Source organism: Stigmatopora nigra, chromosome 13 (assembly GCF_051989575.1).
Source record: "Stigmatopora nigra isolate UIUO_SnigA chromosome 13, RoL_Snig_1.1, whole genome shotgun sequence".
Classification (NCBI taxonomy): Eukaryota; Metazoa; Chordata; class Actinopteri; order Syngnathiformes; family Syngnathidae; genus Stigmatopora; species Stigmatopora nigra.
The window spans coordinates 4188779-4213629 of NC_135520.1; the positions used below are offsets into that span (position 1 = coordinate 4188779).

At 39.5% G+C, this 24851-nt stretch overlaps 4 protein-coding genes across 8 annotated transcripts; 3 read left to right on the plus strand and 1 right to left on the minus strand.

The window, feature by feature from the left end:
• Positions 1-820: 820 nt before the first annotated feature.
• On the plus strand, positions 821-3354 carry LOC144206488 (NPC intracellular cholesterol transporter 2-like). Of its 2 annotated transcripts, none has more exons than XM_077731493.1 (5): positions 821-952; positions 1874-1973; positions 2372-2479; positions 2564-2736; positions 2932-3354. In XM_077731493.1, the coding sequence occupies exons 1-5, from the start codon at positions 821-823 to the stop codon at positions 3013-3015; spliced, it is 597 nt and encodes a 198-aa protein (XP_077587619.1). In that variant the 3' UTR covers positions 3016-3354. The 2 variants fall into 2 exon arrangements, with proteins under 2 accessions (XP_077587619.1, XP_077587620.1); XM_077731494.1 differs by lacking the exon at positions 821-952 and adding an exon at positions 1425-1623.
• Positions 3355-3386: 32 nt separating this feature from the next.
• gskip (gsk3b interacting protein) lies at positions 3387-5605 on the minus strand. The gene is made up of 3 exons (XM_077731495.1): positions 5356-5605; positions 4304-4545; positions 3387-4180 (listed from the first exon to the last, which is right to left on the minus strand). Exons 2-3 carry the CDS (start codon positions 4541-4543, stop codon positions 4022-4024), a joined length of 399 nt encoding a protein of 132 aa, XP_077587621.1. The 5' UTR covers positions 4544-4545; positions 5356-5605; the 3' UTR covers positions 3387-4021.
• A 140-nt stretch (positions 5606-5745) lies between these two features.
• Positions 5746-20508, plus strand: atg2b (autophagy related 2B). 2 transcript variants are annotated; one of them, XM_077731430.1, is made up of 43 exons: positions 5746-5847; positions 6343-6729; positions 6802-6964; positions 7053-7205; positions 7291-7393; positions 7727-7889; positions 7977-8156; positions 8259-8355; positions 8449-8613; positions 9094-9245; positions 9337-9439; positions 9716-9962; positions 10238-10400; positions 10495-10587; positions 10694-10882; positions 11488-11761; positions 11840-11951; positions 12023-12230; positions 12372-12514; positions 12878-13035; positions 13329-13492; positions 13586-13736; positions 13811-14013; positions 14401-14481; positions 14573-14679; positions 14772-14864; positions 14942-15015; positions 15094-15170; positions 15245-15415; positions 15752-15887; positions 15958-16151; positions 16472-16701; positions 16822-16939; positions 17078-17269; positions 17348-17449; positions 17551-17629; positions 17699-17906; positions 17994-18063; positions 18292-18374; positions 18669-18790; positions 19139-19293; positions 19395-19544; positions 19615-20508. In XM_077731430.1, exons 2-43 carry the CDS (start codon positions 6568-6570, stop codon positions 19843-19845), a joined length of 6219 nt encoding a protein of 2072 aa, XP_077587556.1. In that variant the 5' UTR covers positions 5746-5847; positions 6343-6567; the 3' UTR covers positions 19846-20508. The 2 variants fall into 2 exon arrangements, with proteins under 2 accessions (XP_077587556.1, XP_077587557.1); XM_077731431.1 differs by having other exon boundaries at positions 15755-15887.
• Positions 20509-20773: 265 nt separating this feature from the next.
• tmed8 (transmembrane p24 trafficking protein 8) lies at positions 20774-24358 on the plus strand. 3 transcript variants are annotated; one of them, XM_077731054.1, is made up of 6 exons: positions 20774-20950; positions 21153-21346; positions 21713-21794; positions 21874-21964; positions 22523-22819; positions 23430-24358. In XM_077731054.1, the coding sequence occupies exons 2-6, from the start codon at positions 21237-21239 to the stop codon at positions 23645-23647; spliced, it is 798 nt and encodes a 265-aa protein (XP_077587180.1). In that variant the 5' UTR covers positions 20774-20950; positions 21153-21236; the 3' UTR covers positions 23648-24358. The 3 variants fall into 3 exon arrangements, with proteins under 3 accessions (XP_077587180.1, XP_077587179.1, XP_077587181.1); XM_077731053.1 differs by having other exon boundaries at positions 21235-21346; XM_077731055.1 differs by having other exon boundaries at positions 21235-21346; positions 22526-22819.
• Positions 24359-24851: the final 493 nt, after the last annotated feature.

Here is a 24851-nt window from a genome sequence, read left to right on the forward strand (position 1 = left end):
TCACAATCACCTTTTATTTTCATCAACATACATAAAACTTTTTTGAGCTAAGCTTATTTACATATTTTACACACATTAAAAAAAAAACTCAAAAACATACATTATAAATCACTTCCAAGGGTGCAGTTGACAAAATTAAATTTTAGCAGTAGTAGCCTCTGATATAATGTATAAATAATGTATTCATCTATACAAAGCTTTTCAAATTTTGACAGAAAATGAGCTGCCACAAGAGCATCCATGTTCAGCTCGGGGATTCTTGAGGACCTGGAATGTGGCCCGGATGAGTTCTTGGCTAAAATCTACCGTGGCCCCTTTCACAAACTCCATACTGTCTTGGTCCACGATGACTCCTACTCCATCCTGCTCAAACACTCTTAACAACAGAGAGATGTGGACAAAGTGTATGTCAGTGAGACTTAAAAAAAAAAAAAAAAAAATCATATGCTGTTTACCTGTCATCTTCATTGGTGTTGGCATCAACCAAGAACTTGTACTGGAAGCCTGAGCAGCCTCCCCCTTCCACACGTATTCTCAGGTACTCTCCTTTTTCCATGATTTCACTAAGTCTCTGAATACATACGGATAAAACAGCAAAGTCCATGACTAGGTAAAATACTGTCTTGGCCCAAATATATTACAATGTTTTTTTTTTTTGCATTGAAATAAGCAGTGAGTGGTGCCATTGGCGGCAATAGACGTCCAATCCAATTTAACTGGGACATCTGCCATTGACGACTCAAATTGGATTGGAAGTCTTTTGTCGAAAGTGGCAGACAATAAATTGAGAAGTTGTTTATTGTGAACTTTAATTTGAAAAATGGATGTGTCATCTCTGTTCACCTTGACGCATGACTGCGTGAGGTTAACCTTGTCATCATCGTCTTGGATTTGCTGGGTGGAGGCGTCGCTGAAGGGTCGATTATTAAGAGTGGAAATGAGCTGCGGACTGGTGAGGGGCCGAATATAGCCTTGTTTCACTGCGATGTTGCCGAGTAAGGCGGAAGCCCTGCAAAACATTGTAGCAGTGGCGTAACAACAGTTCGTTCTGGCGCAGTAGATGAAGTTAACGTCAGTCTGACGATCAAAAGTTGAACGTGCCGAATTATTAAATTATAACTATACCCTGAATTGTGATGTCACTGTAGTTGACAAAAAAACGCTTTTACCTGGTCAGGCTTAGCACTTTTGACTTTGTGGCTGATATCATTGCTAGTCCCACTAGTGACATCTTCCATAACAAACTAAACGGAAGTCCCGCCTGAGTAAACGGAAGTCATGGCTCAGCGGTTAATTGGTTTGTTGAGATACATGCCATTCATTTGGTTTCAGATTAAAAGATACCTCACTTTATTTGCAAGGCTCGTAAATCAACTCTGTTTTTCTTCTTCGCTATTCATTCAAAAGACCTCTTGTCTTACATTCATTGAAATTATAAATGTATTTTAATTAGTTTCACCATTTCATTGATTTCACAAAAAACCAAAACGTTTTCCTGTAAGTCAAAATTCGGGCAAAATACTGCATTATTTTTCTGGGCGTTTTTTTTTCTTTTAGTCTCGTGACATGAGGAACTAAAACGTGTTGGGAGTCCGTTTCCTACAATACATCGCGCCTAAGCCGGTAGGGAAAATACATTTAAAAAGTTACTTTTGTTTCATCTGTGGTTGTTTGTTTTGTTTTTGTTGTTTTTTGTTTGTTTTTGTATGTTATTTTTAACTTTGATCCCTGACTTCCCAGAACAGAATTGCAGTCAACTATTTAGTGTTTACTTAAACCGTGTATTGATAAACCAATCAAGTCACAGATTGAACATGCATGTTGTGGTGAAACGCCTTTAATGTTCAATCTTTTTTTAAATATTTTTTTCTAGATTGTTGAAGGGGAAGGAATCATGAATTTTCCAGCTGGCTTCGTTCTGCTTTGTTTACTAGGGTTCGCCTGGGCAGATCCAGTCAAGTACATCGACTGTGGCAAGTCATTCCACGTTTAATAGAAATTCATTAAAAAATATTCAACTATTAGTATATTGTTATGGGAAATTTAGAGTTGGCGCAATCAAACACCTTGACAGATAGTATTACGGATTTATGTGTTAATAATTATCCTCTAACAAATCAATTGATAGCTGAGGTATGATGTTCCGATAACTTTGTTTATTTATTTGTCAAAAGTGCACTAGTCATCAACCTTAAGTCAAATTGAAAACATGTTTATGCATATGGAAGTATAATTGCAAATACAATAGTATGGTCAACATTCGGCTGCTTATTCCACTGCCGTTTCAATATCTGCAATTTAAGCAAGGAAGGAAAACAACCAAAAACTTTCCCCATCATGTCATGTGACCTTGTTTGTGTTTTATCTTTAGGCTCATCTTCCGGCAAGGTGACTATTGTGGACATTACTCCTTGTCCCACTCAGCCTTGCCAGCTGCACAAAGGACAGTCCTACAGTGTCAATGTGACTTTTAGCAGTGGTGAGTACTGCTTATTGATTTTGCTACTCTACTCTCTGTACTATCTTAAAGTGCTTCACTCTCATTTGCGTCTATTTCGTGCAGCCGTACAGAGCCAGACGAGTAAAGCCGTGGTTCACGGCGTCATCGCCGGCGTTCCCGTCCCCTTCCCGATCCCCGTCGCCGACGGTTGCAAGTGTGGAATCCAGTGCCCCATCAACAAGCTGCAGGGCTATCACTACGTGAACCTGCTTCCCGTCAAGACGGAGTACCCTGCGGTAAGTGTGATAATGAGCAACATAAAATGGTAAGTATTTTTTCCATAATTCTAATGTTCAGTGTTTTGAAAAAGTGAACCACTCAAATCAATAGTTTTTACAAAACATCTAAAATTGAGGACCAAAAGTCCAAATAAAGCTTTGACTGTCTCTCATTTATCCAATATTTTATTTACTTTTTTTTTCAATTTCCAGATCAAACTGGTGGTGGAGTGGGAACTTAGAGATGATAGCAACCAAGATCTGTTTTGCATTAAGTTCCCTGTGCAGATTGTTTGAATCAGGTGATGTGAAGAACATCTTTTTATTGAGGGAATATTGACCCGTAAAAATGAAATGTTAATGATTCTACCTACAAATCCGTGTTTTAGTCGCTCTGAAAATTGATTTTATAATGCACATTTGCCACATTTGATTGCACGACACCAGTGTTTAATGACACATCGCAGATAAAACGTTTCTAATTCAGGCGCTACATTGTCCTAATGGCTGCTATGTAGTCTGAATTTACACAAATCACATTTGTACCTGTTAGAACTTTTGTAATGTCTTATTCTTTGTGCTCTATGAAAATTGCTAAATGTGAATAAAATAAAGAATGAATTTGTATCACCTTAATCACTGAGTGGTTTATGACACAGGCATACACATAACTTGAGAAACTTTTATTGGTCAGCAGCACGAAAAAAGGGCAAATTAGCGCTTAAACATTTCAAATGAATTCCGAAGTAGAAATTCCTGTGAAAAAAAAAAAAAGATTAGCACTGAAACCCCCCCAAAAAACCAAATTCCATTCACTGCATTGTGCTGTAGATTAACACAAGATGTTGTTACACCTTAACATGCCTTTACTATCTTGGGAAATAAAATAGATAAAGAGGTATTTTGTACTTTTCTAACCCAACGGTCATTAAGGCAGATATTTGTGGAACGTGAGAGGAAATTCCGCTTTGGCCCATGTACTACTACTTTGTGGAAGTGAAACAGATATCAGTCACCTAGTTACAGTATCAGTCACATTTGCATTGTAAGGAGCACAAAAAAAGCAGAATTCTGCTCTGCCGTCTGAAGCTAGAATATTTTTCCACATTAAGTCAACAGCAGGATGTTGCAATTGAGCGAAAGCAGCCAGTCAGGAATGAACTAGTAAAACAGGGTCATTGGAAGATAAGGAAGAATGCAAAATGGATAGGGCAAAACTCCTTGTTATAATCGGCAGGTTGACAGACAGTCTGTAATAGTAGATACTTTCTCCTCCAAGTATTTTGATTGACCTGTTTTCTGCTTACTGTCCATTTTGCTGGAGAATTTCCAGTCGCTGGAGCAAAGCGTTCCCAAATGCTTCTCTGTAGCCTGGACTCAGTGTGTCTAGAAGCGAGTAAACTGTCTCATGGTACTGAGTGGTCAGGTCTTCGTCCACTTCATTAAAAGTGTAGCCCACCACCTTTTTGGGACAGGGACCAGAGGAAAAAATAGTCTATAACATTTAATTCATTCTTTTTTTTTTTAGAAAGTTACATAGAAATTGGTTATTTGTCAAATTATGGAGAAGAAAAGTTTTTCTCACCCTCAATCCCGCTTCAGTGAGCTCCAAACAATATTGGTTGCTCTCTCTCGTCTCCACGTTGATATAAGCCACGTCTGATGAATTATTGAGGTTTTTGGACACGTGCATTTGGGCCACGGCGAAAAGGACATCGTTGACAATGGCATCTGCCTCCAGTCTCATGTCTTTGACGTCACAAAGCTCTATGCATTCGTCTTCGAATGCGGACATGGGGTCCTCGGGCTGGTAGTCCACTTCCATTCCTTTTAAAATAAACACACTTAATGACTCACTGCCGTTTCTTCAAAAATGGAAAATACTGTACAAAAAGAACTATGATCTCTTAACCAGCTGGTGTCATTGCATTTAAAAGCATGTGATGCTGTAATTCTAGTCTTAGATGTTAATTATTTGTACAGTTTAGTGTGAATAAAACTTTGACCTGGCGCTGAGCCTCACAATAGTGAAACAAGTTGACACCAGTCTTAACCTAATTGAGTCTATTTCCTGCATACCAGCTGGTCAAATGGTCATCCATAACAGCAGGTGGCGCTGTTAATTCAATAAAACGCCACCGGCACGTCAGCTTTCCCAGTCAAATGGATAATTAATTTCAATAGACGTCCACGATCGTAAACATACACAAGATCTAAATTGAAAATATTCTGTAGCTGTAATTCATGGGTGCCAAATAATGCTATTACACTACTAATAGCCCATAACTTCAGTATTTTGCTTTCAAGCTGCTCATGTAACGTCATTCATACGCAAGGGTTATTAACGGGGCATAGAAGTCTTACACGTATAATAAATAAATACTGTACTACAACTTTGTGAGAACCTTTTTTCAAACGTTCATGCATATCACTTTATAAACGTTTTTATACAACAAACCTTGAAATAACATTCGGCCATCAGAGCTCAGTCCTACTTAGGGGCGTTATGTCCAGTGTAATACGCTACAAGTAAATAGTACTTTTACATCATCATAACAGTGTGATATGTGTTATATTTCATTACGATACAATAACAATGGAATAAATCCTTTGAAAATGCGTGTATTTTTCCCTCACCTTCCGTCTGGTGTTCTTCCGTGGAAGCTTCCAGCCCACAGAGCTTTCCGTGGGGGCGGTTGAGTTGACAGTCAATGGAAACCCCTGTTTGTGGACAAATAAAATCACACCTTTGCGTAAAAATAATTTTATCTGCTTTGAGTTTTTATCTAATTAATTACAGTATAAAAATAACTAAATAAAGTAAGTACGCTCTACATCAAAACGCCATGTTATGACGCTTCTGGGTCAGTCCCGCCCCATGAACTGCGAAACTAGTTTCTTTAGGGAGAAATCTATTGGTTGAAAATTTGGGGTTGGCGCAATTTGAGCATTTTCTATTGGCTTTCATTCTAGCTGAAGTTAATGTAGGCCAATCAGATTACAATGTTTTGATTCCATCGTTACTTTGTGCTATCCGCTACTCCCACAGAGCATCAGGGATCCCGGAGAAGTGAGAAGGCGCAGTCGGTGGAGAGTCATGAGCGTGTTTGTAAACAACACATTTAGAAGGTAATTTCGCAATCACGCTTAGTCCTTTAAAATCGCTCATTCATGTTTTCTACCTGCACGCCCACTTGTCTACATACGTCACTTAGCGACACTGTGTTCACATGTTTTGCTTAATCATTTGACTTTGAACCTATTTTATCCGTCCATCCAACTAACAAGCGATCGTAGATTTTGCCATTGTTTTACATTAGTGCCATGTTAATCAGAATGATGGATTTAAAAGGTTGCTGCGCTGTTATAAGATAGCTTGGTCCCGGCCGGTTAGCAAATGACATGCTTTTGTCTCACGTCGTGACAGCTTTGCTTATTAACGCAGCTAATCACTGGCAGTATACATCGACACACCTTAAGTCATTTCGGAAGTGTATTTGTTTCCTCAACGTTTGCTAAACTGATACGTTCGTAGAGCCTGATCACTTTAAAGTTGCCGTGTTATTTAATGTGTGTGATGTAAACATTGCGTGTGCAAGCATTCTCTGTGTTTATTCTGGGCAGAAAACTGGAGTCAGAGCCCTGCCTTCGCACATCTTGGTCCCCCATCATACCCACCATCATCGTGGGATGTAAAGGATGTCAGAAGTCATATACTTTGATTTCATACAGGAGACAGGATGGCACAACACTGATTCATTCCTAAGAGTCATACATGTAATAACGGTGTAATCAGAGCGCTTTAAGATATTTTTGTGTTCGCACTTCACTGTCAAACATCGAGTCAAGATGCCTTGGCCGTTTTCCGAGTCCATCAAGAAGCGGGCATGTCGATACCTACTGCATCGCTACCTTGGCAACTTTCTGCAAGAGAAATTGAGTTTAGATCAGCTCAGTTTAGATCTCTACCAAGGCACCGGATCTCTGGCACAAGTGCCTCTGGATAAATGGGTAAGTTGGATAAACACACAATAGGGACTGACTCAGATTTAAAAAAAATAACATTTATTTTTATCCTTTCAGTCTCTAAATGAGCTCCTGGAGACTGCAGATGCTCCATTTGAGATCATTGCAGGATTTATACAGTCCATTTCTCTAACCGTCCCATGGGCAGCATTGCTGCATGATAACTGTGCCCTCGAGATCAAAGGGTTGGAAATGGTGTTTAGACCAAGGCCAAGAGTAGGTAAGCAAAATTCCGATCATTGGGTATTGACATTTTGATGTTTCTAGTGTATGTAGCTGAAAACATAATTGTGACATTTTTGGTACAGCATCTGGCGCTGAACCCATGTATTGGTCCAGTTTCATGACGAGCAGCATGCAACTTGCCAAAGAGTGTTTGAGCCAGAAGCTCACTGATGATATGGGGGAGAGCTTCCAGCCGTTTGAAGGACTGGAGAAGTTTGCCGAAACTATTGAAACTGGTACACGTGTTGCAAAAGAGCTAAAAGAAGTTTTCAAATGCTGAGATGGAGCATTTAATAATTGTTTGAATTATCTCTCCCTTAGTTCTCCGAAGAGTTAAAGTGATATTTTTAGATACAGTTCTGAGGATGGAACACATTCCAGAAAATTCAAAAACTGGAATTGCTCTTGAAGTTCGAATCAATAAGTAAGTTGGGACATCTAACATAAACATACATATACAAAAAATATATGCACATATAGTAATCTTAATCCATAATATCCCTGTATTGGCTAACTTGGAAACCAGGCAATTATAAGTATTAATAAGCCCTGAGACAAAAGAAGAAAACGAAATAGGACTTAGATGATCAATGCATATAAATATATGGAATATATCTACCAAATTACATTGTGACCTCCTGCTGGGCATGGAAATATTCAATTAATAATATTGAAAGGTCTACCGGTATAAGAAAGTCCTGTGTGTAATCTATAAATGGAGGGAGACTTGTAGTAAATATCTTTTTTTTTTCTCCAGAATTTTTTATTCCGATGAAACTGGAGAGGAGACCTCAAATATGAATGTGCATCAGCCAATAACATTTGCAAACAAGAAACTGCAGATGGATGGCATTACTATATTTTGGGATGAGTTTTCTGAATTATCCCGAGCTGACTTAAATTCTTCACCCCCTCCAAAGGTTGGTCGTTTCAGATTTTGGAAGAGCTTTGTTTATGTGTTTTTTGCCAAACAATTCAAACAATTCACTTTCTTGCATGTTTGATAGGAAACAGAGCCCAAACTCTCTCCTAGTTGGAATCCAAAAATTATTTGTGAGCCTCATCCGCAGTTCACGGAGACAGTATCTTCCACGGTACCTTTCCAACCTGTGCAGGTTGGAAGTCTCTGTGGTAAAATTGAGCTGTCCCTCACTTTGAAAAACAACCTAGCCATGCCAGGAGCAAAAGTAATCAATTCAATTAATCTGCACTTTATGAATATGTTTGCAATTAGACTTTGCCATTGATATTTGCAGACACAAAACCAGTAATGTTTCTTTACCTCATAGCTTGATGTGTCAGGACACATTGACACACTGCTCATTTTGCTCTCCCCACGCCAAGTTCATTTACTTCTGGACTTGTTTGGAGCTTTTTCTTGTGAACGTGAGTATCTGGTAATTTATTAATTAATAAGACCCATAGTGTCTGTCACTAAATCTGTTAACTCTCTGAGCATTTCTCTACTTTGACATGAAGGTGCAAAGGATTGGGCCAAGGACAGAAAAAGTCGACCGATGCAGCAAGAGGATGAATACCGACTCCAAATGGAACTAAACCGCTGTATGAAAAAGGAGACTGCAATGGCAGGCGGAGAGGTTGAGCTCTTTGAGAGCCAGAACACTCGGACTGTCTCAAGTCGAGGTTTGACTGAAACTCTCCTCCACAGTACAACAGCCATAATTTCCAGCATAATTCCTTTATATGTATATTAGTAACAGTTTGACGCTGGAGTCATTTCTTAACAATTCATAACAGTAAGGGTTTTGCTATGTGATCCAATATGGAAAAGGGCATTTGCAATACATATCGCTTTTATGCCAAATATGTGAAAATATGAAAAAAAATAATAATAATTAAAAAAAAGCTAAAAGTGAAACCCTTTATGATGCGTTCTTGTAGTTTTCACCCAAGCAACATTTAATTCTGACATTCTATTGTATAGATCTTTATGAATAATATCCCATGTAAATTTTTAGATTGGCAGGGCGTGCCTGGTGCCCGTAGCTAGCTTGGATAGGCTCCAGCACCCCCTGTGAAAATTAGCGGTTGAGAAAATAAATGAATAAAGGATTATTGTTTTTGTCTTTCTCTAAATAAACCCACCATTGGACGATGGAGTAGATGATGTCTTCTTCTCCATGGCTGACATGGACATGTCCCACAGCTTGTCCTCTCTTCCCCCTTTGGGCGAACCACCCACTGTCGATCTGGACTTGTCACTCAATAGCAACTACTCTGCCTCTCCGGGAGAATCCCCCTCAGGAAACCCTATTGTAATTCTAATAGAATTGTCTTGTACCAAATTTGTACTTCGAAATGTCTACATTTCTAATTCTACTCAATGTATTTTTTTTGTGACTTTAGGTTCTATGGGACGATTACATTGATGTACCAAGACAAAGAGACAAACATCATCCTGGAAAGTCACGAGATTCCCAATTCCCTCAAACATTATTACGACTAACTTGTAAGTGTGTGACAACATAATGGCTAAAAACGAAAGACATTCGTTCATTCACTGCCAATTCTCACAGTTCAATTGGATTGAACGTCTAAAAAGTACTAACTCATTTAAATTCACAGTACAAAAAATGAAAAGAGCCATCTGGTTGGCTGTCATCGAGCCACCCCTCTTTTCTCATTCCCTTTTGCCAATGGCATTTGAAGAGTTATTTTTCTTGTCATTTTGGGCCAGTGATTGTGAAAAGCAATATTGAACACATGTTGTTTCTGATCATTTCAGCACATCCATCCAAAATGCACAGTGACGAGTCAAGGCCAGAGCTTGTGTTGAGTCTGACACTGAGCAGTCTGGCAGTCGCAGTCCTCCACATTGACCCACTGCCACCATTAGACGCTTCCCCTAGTCCATTGGGCCCCATGGCTGCACACTTTTTCAACATATTAGGCCCTGCTAGACAACTCAACCCAGCTGCTTTCCTTCAGTATCGATCAGTCTTAAATCAGGCCTGTCCGCAAGATCATCTCAGGTGCACATAATCTCTATTTTTTCCTTTTTTTTGCATGAGAATGTATCTTAGTATTGTAATTGTTTGCCGCTAAAGTGTTTTTTTTCATTCATGGCTTTGTTTTGTAATTATGGCGGTAATGCTGCATTAGTATGTCAGGGTTGTATAAACAGTTTAACACTAAAACAGATTTGGATCTGCACCCTGGAAATTATTATCTTTTTTTAATCATTCATATTCTGCTGCAATTCTTTCCAGATAATTTATTTTTGTCATGTTGCCCTTTTCTTCTGCAGGTTTGTGGGCCAGGGTCTCAAGATAAACTACGAGCATTGTCAGGGGTCCGACCTCCGGCTTTTTAACACCGATGTTTCGCTTGAGCAAATGGAGTTGCTGGAGTGTTTGTTCCCCTCAGAAGTCGGTGATGGTAGCTCTCAAAGAGGCATTCAGTACACTGAGGTCAGCGATGCAACTTTGAGTTCAGCACTTGCTCTACATATGCATTTCTGAGGGATTCACGGCACGACACTCACCCCTTTCTGTCACAATTCAGCTCCTGACCTTTGGCACTGCAGCAAGTGGCAATGCAACCCTAAGCACCTGCTTTCACCTGCTTTACAAACAAGCTGAGCGAAGAGGGCCACAGGTAAATCCATTAACTGAAAAAAAAACAACCCACCTGTTTGCCACTTACTTATATTTACAGCATCTTTTATCTGAGTGGTACCTCAGTCTGATCTTTATGTCTGCAGGGTGGCCAGGTACGGCTAAGCACCATTCCCAGGAAAGCTGACGTGCACATAGAACTGGGCCCAGTAAGAGCTGAGCTGGACATCAGTATTGTGGATCGTCTCAATTCGGTGCTTCGGCCTCAAAAGCTGGCCGCCACAGAGATGATGGCATCACACATGTACACGTCTTACAATAAGCATATCAGCTTGGTAAGAAGCTTTTGTGATTATGCAGAAAATGTCTCTAGGTCAATTTGATTGATACTTATTACTAATTAAAGAATAATCAGAATCACAGACACTGAAAAGTCACTACATTATGACCTTGCTCTAATGTAAAATGATACAGTTCATTTACAACAGTGAAACTGCATAGCGTGTGTTAAATTCATGTTTGTTTACACTGAATTTTAGAATTTATTTAATCCTACATATTTATATTTTTGCAGGCTACTGATGTATGTATGCCTGATAATAATTCACTCATTGGCTGTCACAGACGGTGGTAATTAAACCAGAGTAGCTCTAAAAATAAACTGTTGACACATTTACCTCATGGAACATTGGCATAACACTGATATTTAAAGCAATCAAGTAAACACATCAACAAACTTCCTTCTTTTTCTAACAGCTTAAATTTCTTTTGATACATTTTGACTGGGAGGGTTAACACCAATCAATCAAAGATAGCTTTGATGGGTCTTAATGGTAGCCAAGGAGTCCACTAGTCACTGAACATTTACTTCTTGGTTAGTGTTTGCCTTTGTTTTATGATTAAGCATAATAACGTGGATACAAATGTGCATTGTTTGCAGCATAAAGCATTTGCAGAGGTTTTTCTCGATGACAGCCACACACCCTCCAACTGTCATGTGTCATTGACCGTTAATGCACCAACACTGGGCCTGGCTATCCGCTTTCCTATTCCTGACCTGCGCTCCGATCAGGAGAGGGGTCCTTGGTTCAAAAAGTCTTTGCAGAAAGAAGTACTGCACCTGGAGTTGGAAGATGTGGAATTTAAAACTGAATTCAGGGGCGGCAGTACTCCAGATCAAACAAAGATGGAACTCACCTTCAGAGAGCTGATTGGTATGATGAGGTCCAATGTAAAGATGACCCATTATCCACAAAAATCTTTATTCTCCTTTCCCCCCCTCGTTTGTATAGGCCGATTCCAGGAGGAGCCAGAGCAGACGACAGCTGCCAGGTTCCTCAGAGTGTCTCATACCATGGACGGAGACATGACAACATCTGAAAGTGTCAAATTCGATTGGCCGCGGTATGTTTTATGAAAACAGTCTGGTCTAGTTATTCTAGGTCATCTCCAACCTACTGCACTTTTCCCAACAGTATTGTGTTGAAAATAAACCCTACTGCAGTGCACTCAATTCTTGAGCCTGTGACAGCAGAGGATGACGAAGGGGATGAGGACCATTTTCTTAAAGAAGAAGAAGAAGAGGAGGAGGGGGCTGCCCATTCTCTGAAAGATGTTTGTGATTTTGGGAAACCAGAGCCATCGCCCTTTTCATCCCGAAGGGTTATGTATGAAAATGAAGAGGTATGTGTCACTAACACCAAACCTCACTGGTTTGCACTTTTATTTAACTAGCTATATTGATACATACCACTTTACTAATACCCCAAGCTTGCATATAGTATGTTTGGATATTTTGAAACTTTTTATATTCATAATTCCCAGATGGTCATACCTGGCGATGCTGCAGAGATGACAGTCTTCCAAGAGAAAACTATGAACAATTCTCGTTTCGTCCTTGAGCTGTGTTTGCCGAATGTGCAATTAACTCTACCGAGCAAAGCATTCTACGAAAAACTACACAACAGGTAAAAATGCAAACGGACTTAAAAGATGCACATGCTAACGTGATAATATTTTACTTCACATTAACGTTACAATCCAAGTACTCTACTGTAGATATAGCCTCTTTGAACGACCTAAATCAAATATTGATGCCACGCTAAATACTGTAATGTACCGTACTAGCCGAAAATACACCATGAAAGGTAAACAAAACATTTTTGGGGTATTGTAATTGATAAAATCAAAAATAATGATCTCATCCTCGCTACCATATGTAATAATGTGTGAATACTTTCACACATAAGGCCCACCGGAGTGTAAGTAAGCACTGTTCTGACCCAAACACATTTTATATATGTTGTAAATGATCTGTATTCATATTGTAGAATAAACAATGACCTGCTCCTGTGGGAGCCCACTGCTCCTTCGCCTGTGGAAACTGTAGAAAGCATGCCATATGGTGTTGGACTGTCTGTCGCCAGTCATTTAATCAATACTTACACCAAGGACAGCTTCACCCAGTTCCACTCAACCGGACCTGAGGGTGAGTTGGCTTTTCTCTTAAATACTGTTTATAGACTTATACAGTTCACAAAATGTACTATCATTTGTACAGTAGTGCAATCAGGGTGTTCTAATGTCTTGTAAATTCTAAACATTAGAAAGAGTAGTACTCCTTCATCCGAAAGTAAACATTTTTATATTATGACGCATTTTTTTTTAATCCACATGTACTAAATGTGGCTATGGAAGTTTTGTTTCGGGGGGAAAGGGAGTTACACTTGAGAAATTGCTAAACACGGGCAGAGGTTTTGACATTTTCTATTCTGCTTGTAGAAGACAGCAGTGGATCAGATGAGGAGGACATACACTGCCATTCACCAGGAAACAGGGGTCAAAAAAAGAAAAAGCCTAAAGCTCCAACTAAGAGCTCCCAAAGCTTGTTCTCTATCATCATCAGTGTCAATCATGGTTTGGTGGCTCTTCAAACTAATGCTAAGGTACCTTCATTCGCCTTATTCTTCTTAACCCTTATTCCAAACTCTTCTTTAGACAACGATGTACAACTTGTGTGGATATTTTCTTTTCCCTAGAAAGAGGATAAAACACTACTGAAAAACAAACATGGGGAATTCTGGCTAGAGGTGAAAAATGCAGTGCTGTTCACTGTTATGCAACATCAAGGCTTTAAAGACCAACACTATGTCTGCTTTCACACCACCAGTAGTTCCATGTATCACCAAGGTAACTAACTGCTGGGTATTTAACGTTAATTTAGCTGGAGGAAAGGATTTTTTTAACCTCTGTCAATTTCACAGGACTTGTAGATGGAAGCCCCTCCTCTTCAGACATCAAACTACCATGCAGATCCCATCCACATTGGCTGGAACCAACTATTAATCAGTCGGAGTCGTCCACCGAGAGATCCTCAACTCCATCAGAGGTTATTGGCTTGGAGGCCCGCAGTATGGTGTCTGTTGCTGTCAAGATCTCATCCCAGAATGCAGAGGGGAATATCAAGGTAAACTGTTGTGATTAATATCTGGTAAAAAGCCCTATCTGTGGGCAATGGCATGATATTATGGTAAATTTTTTGCTCACATGACCTTAAATGTGCATGTGGAGTTCAATCGGTTTTTATATCACAAAAATATTGTTACTGCCTCCTTACAGGGTTAAGATTTTCAGATTAATCAAAAATCTTCTCAGTTTTGAGCTTAAACTAACAATACCATATTTAAAACAGTCAAGTATTGACAATGCTTAAACCTCAAATATTGATTTATTACCAATAACTATTCTCGTTGTCTTCCTTCTGGTTAGTTTTTGCTTCTTGAATATTAGAATTTAGTGATGTTATTTATATTCTACACTTCCCTACTTCATTCTTATTTACTTCCACATGCAGGAGTTTTTGGTTGCTGTTGGAGTGAGAGGAGCAACAGTCCAGCACAGAATGGTCGCTGCCAATCTGAGCTGGCATGATCAGGTAGTGCCAATCTACTCTCAAATTAAAATGACAATATTATTCATTAAATTGATAGAGTGGAAAAACAAAGACCAATCTATTTTTTTTCCAGATTTTTGAGTTTTTGAATATAGCTGATGAGCCTGTTTTGGGTTACTCCCCTCCCACATCTGTCAGTACTCTTCATCTACATTTATGGAACTGCTCTCTTGACTACCGGTAAAGTAGAGCTCACTGGGAATTGCCAAATGAATTAGCAATTAGTTGTTGCCCATTTCTTCTCATGTGCTTTGTTTTTTATCTTTGGACAGACCTTTTAATCTACCTCTTAGATCACTGCTTTTGGTAGAAACATTTAGCATCTCTAGCAGTGTTTCTCTTGACCACTCTTCCTCGACGCTCAGGTATGGCGACTCTGTTGTTAAAACCCAAGGTTATGTTCTCTTGTGACAGATATGTTAAGTCTCTGACTCTTTTCCAGGATTATTATGGATGAAGCTGCTCTTTTCCTCTCAGACAAATGTAGTAATGCTGCCACTGTCAATTTAGCACGTGGTAAGGTAACCTTAAGATGAACAAACTGCATCATAAGCATGCTTTTAAGCGATACTTCTGTTCTTGTTTTGTTTCCAGACTATGTCCAAGTAGTAGGTATGGGAACTCTGGAACTACGGATCACAGCTGTTAAACCTGCCATGGATGGAAAATTGGTAGGAGGGACATTCCTACTGTGACCTGAAGGAGCTCAGACTTTTGACACATTCTTGTGTTTTTGTTTTTTTAGACTGAGCCGAGGTTTGAGCTTCGATGCTCAAGTGACGTGATCCATATCAGAACATGCGCCGACTCTTGTGCTGCTCTTATGAATTTAATCCAGTACATTGCCAGCTACGGGGATTTACTCCCACCTGGAGAGCCAGAAGCTAAGCAAACCAACTCTACACAAAAAAACAAGGTTAGCAGTGGAACAGTAACTGAACTTTAGTATTTTTTCAAGTCTCTGTGGTTGATTTTAAAGATGGATATCTGTTTAATTGTTTAACACTTTATTCAGAATGTATTTTCATTTAATTTTATTTATATTCTTTATATTTATGTATTGTCTATTATACATTTAACATGTTTTGTATTAGTTGTGCCAAAGAAAAAAAAAGTTGAATGTTCACAACAAAACGGAAATCAATCGACACCAAGATTCATGTGGACATATTTGTTCATGCCCACATAACATTTTTTCAGTGTATTGAACAATCGCAAAGGTCTATAGATTCTGTCTGGATGTTTTTTTGAGCAGGCGGACTTGCCCAGTCAACTTGTGACACCGACACCGCTGCTACCTGAGACTGAGCAGCAGCTATTGCAGGATCTGATGAGCGAAGCAATGGAAGAAACTGATGGCCAGCATGCCCCTGGGCCTCAACAGAATGGTAAACACTGGCTTCACAATTATTCTTCCTGCATCCTTCTGCTTGATTTTATATATGATCAAACTTTCAGGTGCGCAGGAGAAGAGGAATCATCATCATCATGATACCCCTGGCTCTGACTTGTTCCTCTTCCCAGATGAGAATTTTAGTCAGGATTCCAACCCTACTTATCCCATTCGCCACTCTGTCTTCACTCTTCCCATCAATTCGACACAAGAGACTGACGATTTTTGTATTCTGGAGACGCCTGGTTCTAGAGCAGAGGTCAGATTTTTAACATAACAGTCCTAATACATTCTGTTTGGATTTACAGTACGGTATTTTCCGCACTATAAGGCACACCATCAATGAATAGTGGAATCAATTCATCTTAAAATTTGTTTCACATATAAGGGGCACTGGAATATAAGACACAGTAGTAGAAGTAGTGGTGTTGGTGGTAATGGTGGTAGTAGTAGTAGTAGTTGTGATTGTTGTAGTAGTAGGGTATTGTTATGCATCCACTAGATGTTACTAGGATTGAGAACAGTTCATCTCTATTAGCTGTTTGTTTCAATTGGATTGCTGGGAAATTTGTGTTTCAGGATGTCGATCAGGAGCCTATTGTGAAGTTACTCATCTCCGAGCCAGTCCAAATCAAATACGATCACTTCAGTCAGCCTCTGGATGGAGGGAATGCTACTCGTGGAGCCTTGAATTTCCCTGTCCCAGAGGTGCGTTATGTCATCAAGGAGATCTCTGTTGTCTGGCACCTCTATGGCGGAAAAGATTTTGGCAGCGTGACCTTCTCAGCTTCCCCTACTAGGAGCCGAGGGTGAGTTCAGAATAGAGTTTACAAATGGTGTGAGGTTCAATATACAGAGAAAACAAATTAATGATAAATGATTAATGATAATAAAATAAATTAATTTTCTCCTCCCTCTATGCTATTTAGGACTACCCCTCAAAGTTCCCCCTCTCAAACTCCAGTTCGCCAGGGCAGAGTTTCAAGACGCACTGGAGGTGGAAAAGGGCGTAACCCTGATGTTCTGATGGAGATCCAACTCAGCAAAGTATATTTTTCTCACTTATCCACAAAACATTGTGCTGCTAGGCCTAACCTTGTTGCTTCTTTATGCCTGTTCAAAGCCATTTAATAACATTTCCTCCTGTTTTTCACGATATCTATCAACATTCTTTTCTCTCCTCAGGTGAGATTTCAACACGAGGTTTACCCACTAGAACAGGAGGCGACAGGATCACCCGCAGAAAAACCAGTCTCCCGCCAGGTGTTTGTTGTACAAGATTTAGAAATCCGTGACAGACTGGCAAGCTCCCAGATGAACAAGTTCCTCTACTTGTACTCCAGCAAAGAAATGCCACGCAAGGCTCATTCTAACATGGTGAGGAAACGCAGTGTATGTATGGAACCTACTGCAATTCCAATGTGGTAAATGGAAACTCTGCATTCTGGTACTCAGTTAACAGTTAAGGCACTACACACGTGTCCTGAGTCTGGTCAGTCTCCACAGGAGTGCTGCTTACGTGTTTCTCTGCTGCCTCTACGCCTAAATATTGATCAGGTAAAGCATGTTTGTGTATTGAACTAAGAAAAAAAGACTTAAAAAAATACCAACATGAGTCCCATACATGCTGTTTTTATTTTTTTTTTATTTTTTTTAAGGATTCACTCTTCTTCCTGAAAGACTTCTTTACCAGCCTTTCCACCGAAGTGGAGTTCTTTTCCCCGCCCACTCAAGATGGTAAATAATGCAAATGAGTTTAAAGTGTACTTGAAAATTGGCCGACTCAATCGTTTAATCCTACTACAGTAAGTGTGTCCATGAAAAAAGCCGCCGCCCCTGAGATCTCATGCAGTTTCTCTAAGCATGCTGGCACCAATCAGGACCCAGCACCTATCATCTCTGTCCCTGCACAAAGACGTGTAAGTCAAAATGGTTTCTCCATGAGTGGCCGGGAAGAGGTGGGTGAGGGTGACGGATGCACCGCTTCTTTTTCAGACCAGCCCATATTTTTTAGGTCAGTACCAGATATAATGAATCAATGAAAAAAAGATCCAATTTTTTTGACAAAGCCTCCTTATGAACTCATATTTTTCTACCACAGGGAGTTCAGATTCACCTCTGAGGTTCCCATTCGATTGGACTATCATGGAAAACATGTCTCACTGGAGCAGGTAGTCTTATCTCATTGGCTACCATTGATCGCGATAGACATTCAATTCATTTGAACTGGGAGTTTGTTAGCTGCCTATCCTCCCAGTTCAAATGTAGTGGTTGTGTGTTTTGAATCATAACAGAAGGGTGAAATGAGCCACGTGATTGGATGTCTAGCATTGTCAATGGCACTGAAAGGGTTAACAAAGCCTTGAGTCTGCTCTTAATAATGTTGTTTTTCTCAACAGGGAACATTTTCAGGGATCATTATCGGCTTGACACAGCTGAACTGTTCAGAGCTCAAACTGAGACAGCTCTGTTATCGACAAGGGTACCGTTTTATTATTATTACTATTACTAAAAAAGAAAACTGATGCACAGTCTATTTGTAATGAATGCCTTTTTAGTAATGTATGTTATTAGTTTCTTTAGTTTTTATAGACTAAATTGTTGTACTAGTGACAGATTATTTCCTCATTATGTACTGCATTATTGCTATTAAATTGCCTATAACTAGTGAAATAACAATTTAGGTCACAGAAATAGTCACAATCAAAATTACATAAGACCTGTTTGCTTTATTTCTTTTCATATGTTGTTCTTTTTCACCTTGAAACTCTTGCAGGTTATTAGGTGTGGATAAGCTCTTTTCCTATGCAATTAATGAGTGGCTTAACGACATCAAGAAAAACCAGCTACCAGGCCTGCTGGGGGGTGTGGGGCCCATTCACTCACTTATCCAATTGGGTAAATATGACCTTCAAATGCATCCATGAAAGAATAGGATTGGATATAGATAAGAATTAAGAAATAAGTTTTCTTAATTACTTCACTGATGTTGACATTCATTGATAGACATCCAATCAATGAATGTCAACATCAGTGAAGTAATTAAGAACATTTATATCTAATTCTTATCTATATCCAATAATATTCTTCATGGGGCTGTTTTCATCTTACTGTTCATTTAAATGAGGCTATCACTAATAAATGTCCACTTTTTTTAACTCGAGGGAGGTTTGTTCATTTGAGTTAGATTTCTTTTTTGTTTCTTTTTTTTTTTAACACAGCCCAATGGTTAAATCTTATGTTCAGTTCAGGGATTCCGGGATTTGGTGTGGCTCCCAATTGAGCAGTACAGGAAGGACGGTCGTATTGTGCGTGGTTTTCAGCGTGGCACCGCCTCGTTTGGAACTTCCACAGCTATGGCCGCCTTAGAGCTCACCAACAGGATGGTGAGAACCATACAGGTAAATAAATGAATGTCCTAGATAGAGACTAAACCTAATTGAATCACATGCAGTTACAAAGTATTTATAGATCTTTTGCAATCATGACCTGAATTTTGTAGGCAGCAGCGGAGACGGCCTATGACATGGTGTCTCCAGTCGTGAATGACAGAGATGCGAAGAAGGCGAAACGTTTCTCCCACTACGGTTTGGCTCATCAGCCTGTGGACTTAAGAGAAGGCGTAGCTAAAGCCTATACAGTTGTAAAAGAGGTAACCATCTTAAACAAGGGTAATAATGCAACAGTGCTGTTTGTCAATGGCCAATCTTTATCCATTCAAGGGAATCACAGACACAGCACTGACCATCTACGACACGGCCACTCGCGAACATGAACAACGCGGCATGACCGGAGCAGTGGGCGGCGTTCTCCGTCAGTTGCCGCCCGCAGTGGTGAAGCCCATTATTATGGCCACGGAAGCAACCTCCAACGTCTTGGGTGGAATGAGAAATCAGATCCATCCTGATGCCCGCCAAGAGGAGACTCAAAAATGGAGGCAAGGCGAGGAGTAACTGACAATAACTTGTCCTGGTGTAAATAATCATCACCTCATGATGGTCGAATGCACTCGTTCCCTCACTGTGCCTTCATATCAATGGTTATTCAAATCTAAGGGACACATTCAAGTCATATTCTTCTTAGATGATGGAGCATCTAAATATTTAAGCATAATGATGACTTGTTTACAGATTGTTCTATTTTATCCGTCTGTGTCAGTAGTAATTCACACGGGTAACTCTGGATTAGAAGTTTACGTGCTTTATTTTGGCTTTTTATGTAAATAGTCTTAATTTGTAACATTTCAAGAAAATATATGAAGGAAAAGTGGGTGTGATAGTATTTTGGGGGATGCTAAAGGGATACGTACTAAAAAAAAGCGTACGGAATGGCGCAGCTCTCTGTGTCAGACTAAATATTCACCTGTCAAATTACCAAATGGACTGCTTTAAATTATGTTGAAACTAAATCTGGGGATCTTGTTTGTTATCTTGATCCAAAAACTCAAGATATTATTCGGATTATTTCTCTGAATCCCGTTTTTTTGGGCAACTGGCTGCATTCATTTCTTTTTTTAGTAGGAAGTAAACATTGTATATACATGTACAGTCCATTCATTCAGACTTTATCTAAAAAGCATGAATGAAAAATTAAAAACGTACAATGTTCAACAATAATTGCACCATTATTGTGAATGCAGTGATATGGATGCTGGCAAATTTTTGACCTGTTGAATCGGAAAAAGACGTTGCCATAGCAACAGAGAACACGCAAACTTGGGATGAGAACTCAAGTGAATGCAGTCGTCCTTTCGAGATGTTTTTATTTAATATCACATTGCATGTTATCAGTACACCCAAGAAGAAGAAAAAACACCATACAATATTTTTTAAATTCTAAACAATGATGTGGATATCCACAAATCTCGCGAGAAGTATCATTGAAGCGCACACATCCTCTTGCTGCGCTACTTTCACGGAAACGAGGAAGTCTCTAAATTTCCATCACACGTCACATGACTTCGCTGACATGGACGCCTGCACCCCCGCAGTTTGAGTTGGATTAAAGTGAAAGCATTCAAAGACGTAACATTTCTGCTGTCGTCGTCGTTGTACTGTGGTAAGAACGCCCTTTAGAACAGTTTTTTTCTGCAGCTACGACTCATCTGCTTCCTGCTACGCCAGCTAACGTAGACTCACTAACGGGCGTCCTGGCAGAAAAATAATTGCAACACTGCGCGTCTCGATCTTTGAATATGCGTGTCAAAACAATGATATCGAATAGCTGTTATTTTACTGTTTCCGAATCGTGCTCTTTATAGTTTGGCCCTCCCTGACTTCCGGTGGGGCGGGGCTTCATCTTCCCGAGCCTCGGACACTGTCCTGTTTGTTTTGTGTTGCCAGCTATGGAGAGCTTGGAAGACGCATCAAAGCTTCAGTCGCGGCTCTCGTCCTTGTCTTTCTCGTCTTTTCCAGGTATAACTTCCAAACATTGTGACAGCGCCCCATCGGACAGGTAAGCCTCTACCCCCTCCCGTTATTACTTACTGAAAAATAATCCAACTCTCGCTCAGTGACAGCGATAGACGTTGAATCAATTTGAAATGGGTTGCCAGGTAGCGATTGTCATGATTCGGTGCCATTGACGATTATAGACGTGTAACCTTTTTTGACAGGGAGGGCTTGTCATCTTTTCCACTCAATTCCAATCCACTGAAAACAAAATCAGATCAATGTTCTTTTTTATTCCAAGCCCCTAAATTGTTCATACATGTGTGTAACTGCGAAATCTTATTCATCTGAATGCGCCCTGAGATTTTTTTTTTCCTGACATCACCTCTGCAATAAAAAAAAAAAAGATTGTGTTATGTGTTCACTTCAGGCTCCAAAACACAGACCTCTCAACGAACTCAAGCCAGACCCCGCAGCTCTCTAATATGGATGCATCTGAGCAGCGCCAAGAGGTAGTTTGACTTGAACCTAAAGTCAAGTTCACATTGGTGGAGTGCTTCTGCTTTAAATGGTTTGTTTATGTATTTTCAGGCTAATGATGAGGCCCCCGCTGAGCACGCCTCAGGGGATCAGGGTGAGAAGAACAACGCCGAGAGCCCTCCGCTCTCCGCTGAGATGAAAGGTTTGTGCCAAATGTTTTTGTTCTAGCCAGGAATCGGATTCAAAGAGCAGTTTGCCAAGGTCAGGGTGCAGAAATCATTTCTTTTCCATTATATATCGCTCCCTTTTGTATTGCAGTTTGAATGTCCGTCTAATATAGCCCTTGTATAGTGTCCTTCTTTTAAAATAGTCAATAACCAACGGTCTCTAGACAAACTATATGTCCTGACACAGAATAATTATTTGCTCTTTCTGGGGTGTTTGGTCTTTCCGTCAGAATACTCTATGTATAGCAATTACTATTGGATCAAAGATTGACATCATTAAAAATAGAAATATGCCTCTAATTATTAATGGTAACTACTACATTTTTATTTATTATTTTAATGTATTTATTTTGTATTTTGCAATAAATTCCCACTTTGAAATCCGATTTACGCAGAAATTCGGGTTAAAATGACAATCTAGGGATGTCACTCGAGGATGGACTCCATGTATTACATTTTGGAAGTACAGAATGATGAAATGATTCTTTTGGATTGATAACCAAAGTGCCACTTCTATTTCATACTCCTCGCAGCAGCTGAGACGCCCCCCCTGAAACCCCCGTCGACGTGGACATCTGCCGCCCTCAAGGAGCTCAAGGCTAAACTTCGAGCTGAAAAAGACAGCATGGTGACAGTTTACCGTGGGGACATCATGACGGTTCACGTGCCCATCGTGCCGGAAGCCAAAAAGGTGTGCTGGGAGTTCGCCACGGACGGCTACGACATTGGTTTCGGCATCTATTTCGACTGGACTCCCGTCACGAGCCGAGCCATCACCGTGCACATCAGCGAATCCAGTGATGATGAAGACGAAGAGGAGGAGCTGGAAGGTCAGCATTTGTCAAATCACATGATAGAGGGAATGTCAAATGTCTATACATTTTGGGGGTCTGACTCAGGGTCATTATGTCCACTGACCAGGGCATCCATGATTAAATGATGACTAATTCATGATCAAAATAACGGATAACAAAAATCATTTTTTTCTATATGACATTTTTAGTTAAAAAAAATATTAGTTGTTTGAGTTAGTATTTTTTTATACATTTTATTTTGATATTTTCAACTTTTTATTCATTTATCTTCTGAAGCTCCCTGGGGGTGCTGGATCCTAGCTAATTATGGATAGGAGACAGTGGGTAACCCTGAACTTTTATTTATATAAAAAATAAGGGGAAACTGAATTGAGGACTTCAGTAATTGTATTTTAATGCTATTTTAAGGACTTTTTTGCTATTTGTAGTATTTTTTTAATTTGAATGCTATTCGAAAGAAATATGGAGTCGATGCCCTCGATTTCATTTTGTGGACTACAAAAAATAATTTTGCAAATCTGGCTCCCTGACCATAGTTTTGACCCGCTCCTGCTCAGATTCAGTGTGCAAATCAGTTTGGTCTCATTTTGTGTTGACATTGTGGTTTACGTGATTTTCATTGCAGGTCCTGTCACCAATGGAGACGTAGAGAAGGGCTCCAAAGCACAAAATAACTCCAACCTGGTGGAGCTCATCCCAGTCTACCGCCAGGACAGCCACTTGACCGTTTACGGTGGAAGTCATGACTTCCCAGGCGAAGGCACGTACCTCTTCAAATTTGACAACTCTTACTCTCTTTGGCGAAACAAAACACTTTACTACAGAGTTTATTACAGTGCCTGAAAACCCAAATCTTTGAATGTCTCATTTTAAAGGAGGAACTTACTCTTATTACAAATGCTAAAGCTATTTTAAATGATCTAAAAGTTCAAATAATAGAAGTTACATTAGGTATATCTATTTTTTAACATTCAGCTTTCGTTGCCAAATGAAAAATTCGAAGAAGCCTTTCATTCGCATCCGTGCCGTTCAAATCTAATCTTCGAAATATATACTGTGACATCTGTTAAGTAGCGGTTATCAGGGAAGACCTCCTACACAGCATCTACTTGCTAGATGTTCGTAAGTGCTTTAAATGTGTATTATTTGCTGTTATCTGTAATTGTTTCTTTCAATTTTAGATGTGTTATAAAGTGTTGTGTGTCAGTAGGGGATATAAATGGAGAATGTACTGAAGCAAGCGATGGCAGATAGCCAGGGTGTGTTTTTATGACATCGTTTGAGCCGCTCGTTATCACATAAAGCTCTTATTATGTAATAGTGATTCAATATTGACATTTGCCCAGTTCCTGCCTTTAATTTGCTATAGTAATGTTTCATCGTATATGTAGTTTTGTGCACATGTCTACATGTGAATGAAGGTCACTGTGTTTGTTCAATAGTTGTATTCTGCTCACTTCACATGCTTTAAAGCTTCCTATTCTTTGCGTGTTCTGTATATAAGTTCTGATGATCCCGAAAATTTATATTCCACAATAAAGAGATTATTGTCTATTTTGATGTGTCAGAGCTCCAAGTTCGCCAAACTGGATGTGCAAAGAAAAATCTTTTTTGCCAGAGTACATAGATACAGCCCCACAATTATATATAATTTCTCCTGAGATTTGAATGTGGCATTATGGGAGCAATGGGGGTGATGTAACTATTACAAGTATATCCCTATGAAAGAGATTTGGGCTATTCTCAATCTCAAATGGGCAAGGTGTGAGTTGGTTGATGTCATTTGCACGATTTCCAAAATTAATGGTGAAAAAAATGAAAGAAGATATAAAATTGCATAATGCAGTGTGTTGACACGACTATGAAAGACAGGCAACCAAGTGTGTGTTAGCTTTGCACATCCTGGCATGATAATTTGCATGTTCTGCTAATAATTTGGATGTGTTATCGTGGCAATTGTTAGGAGGATTTTTTTTATTGGCGTCACTGTCAGCCAATTTTAATTTATAAAAAAAACTTAATAGTGATGGACTTTTAAAAGTAGATT

Coding starts and splice junctions, on each gene's coding strand:
- tmed8 (XM_077731054.1), top strand. CDS start 21,237: ATGGAGAGCTTGGAAGACGCATCAAAGCTTCAGTCGCGGCTCTCGTCC. Junction 21,795..21,873: donor CATCTGAGCAGCGCCAAGAG/GTAGTTTGACTT, acceptor ATGTATTTTCAG/GCTAATGATGAGGCCCCCGC. Junction 22,820..23,429: donor CGAAGAGGAGGAGCTGGAAG/GTCAGCATTTGT, acceptor TTTTCATTGCAG/GTCCTGTCACCAATGGAGAC.
- LOC144206488 (XM_077731493.1), top strand. CDS start 821: ATGGATGTGTCATCTCTGTTCACCTTGACGCATGACTGCGTGAGGTTA. Junction 953..1,873: donor TGGAAATGAGCTGCGGACTG/GTGAGGGGCCGA, acceptor ATTTTTTTCTAG/ATTGTTGAAGGGGAAGGAAT. Junction 1,974..2,371: donor AGTCAAGTACATCGACTGTG/GCAAGTCATTCC, acceptor TTTTATCTTTAG/GCTCATCTTCCGGCAAGGTG.
- atg2b (XM_077731430.1), top strand. CDS start 6,568: ATGCCTTGGCCGTTTTCCGAGTCCATCAAGAAGCGGGCATGTCGATAC. Junction 8,157..8,258: donor TAGCCATGCCAGGAGCAAAA/GTAATCAATTCA, acceptor TTTACCTCATAG/CTTGATGTGTCAGGACACAT. Junction 17,907..17,993: donor GACCAGCCCATATTTTTTAG/GTCAGTACCAGA, acceptor TTTCTACCACAG/GGAGTTCAGATTCACCTCTG.
- gskip (XM_077731495.1), bottom strand. CDS start 4,543: ATGGAAGTGGACTACCAGCCCGAGGACCCCATGTCCGCATTCGAAGAC. Junction 4,181..4,303: donor TCACTGAAGCGGGATTGAGG/GTGAGAAAAACT, acceptor TGTCCCAAAAAG/GTGGTGGGCTACACTTTTAA.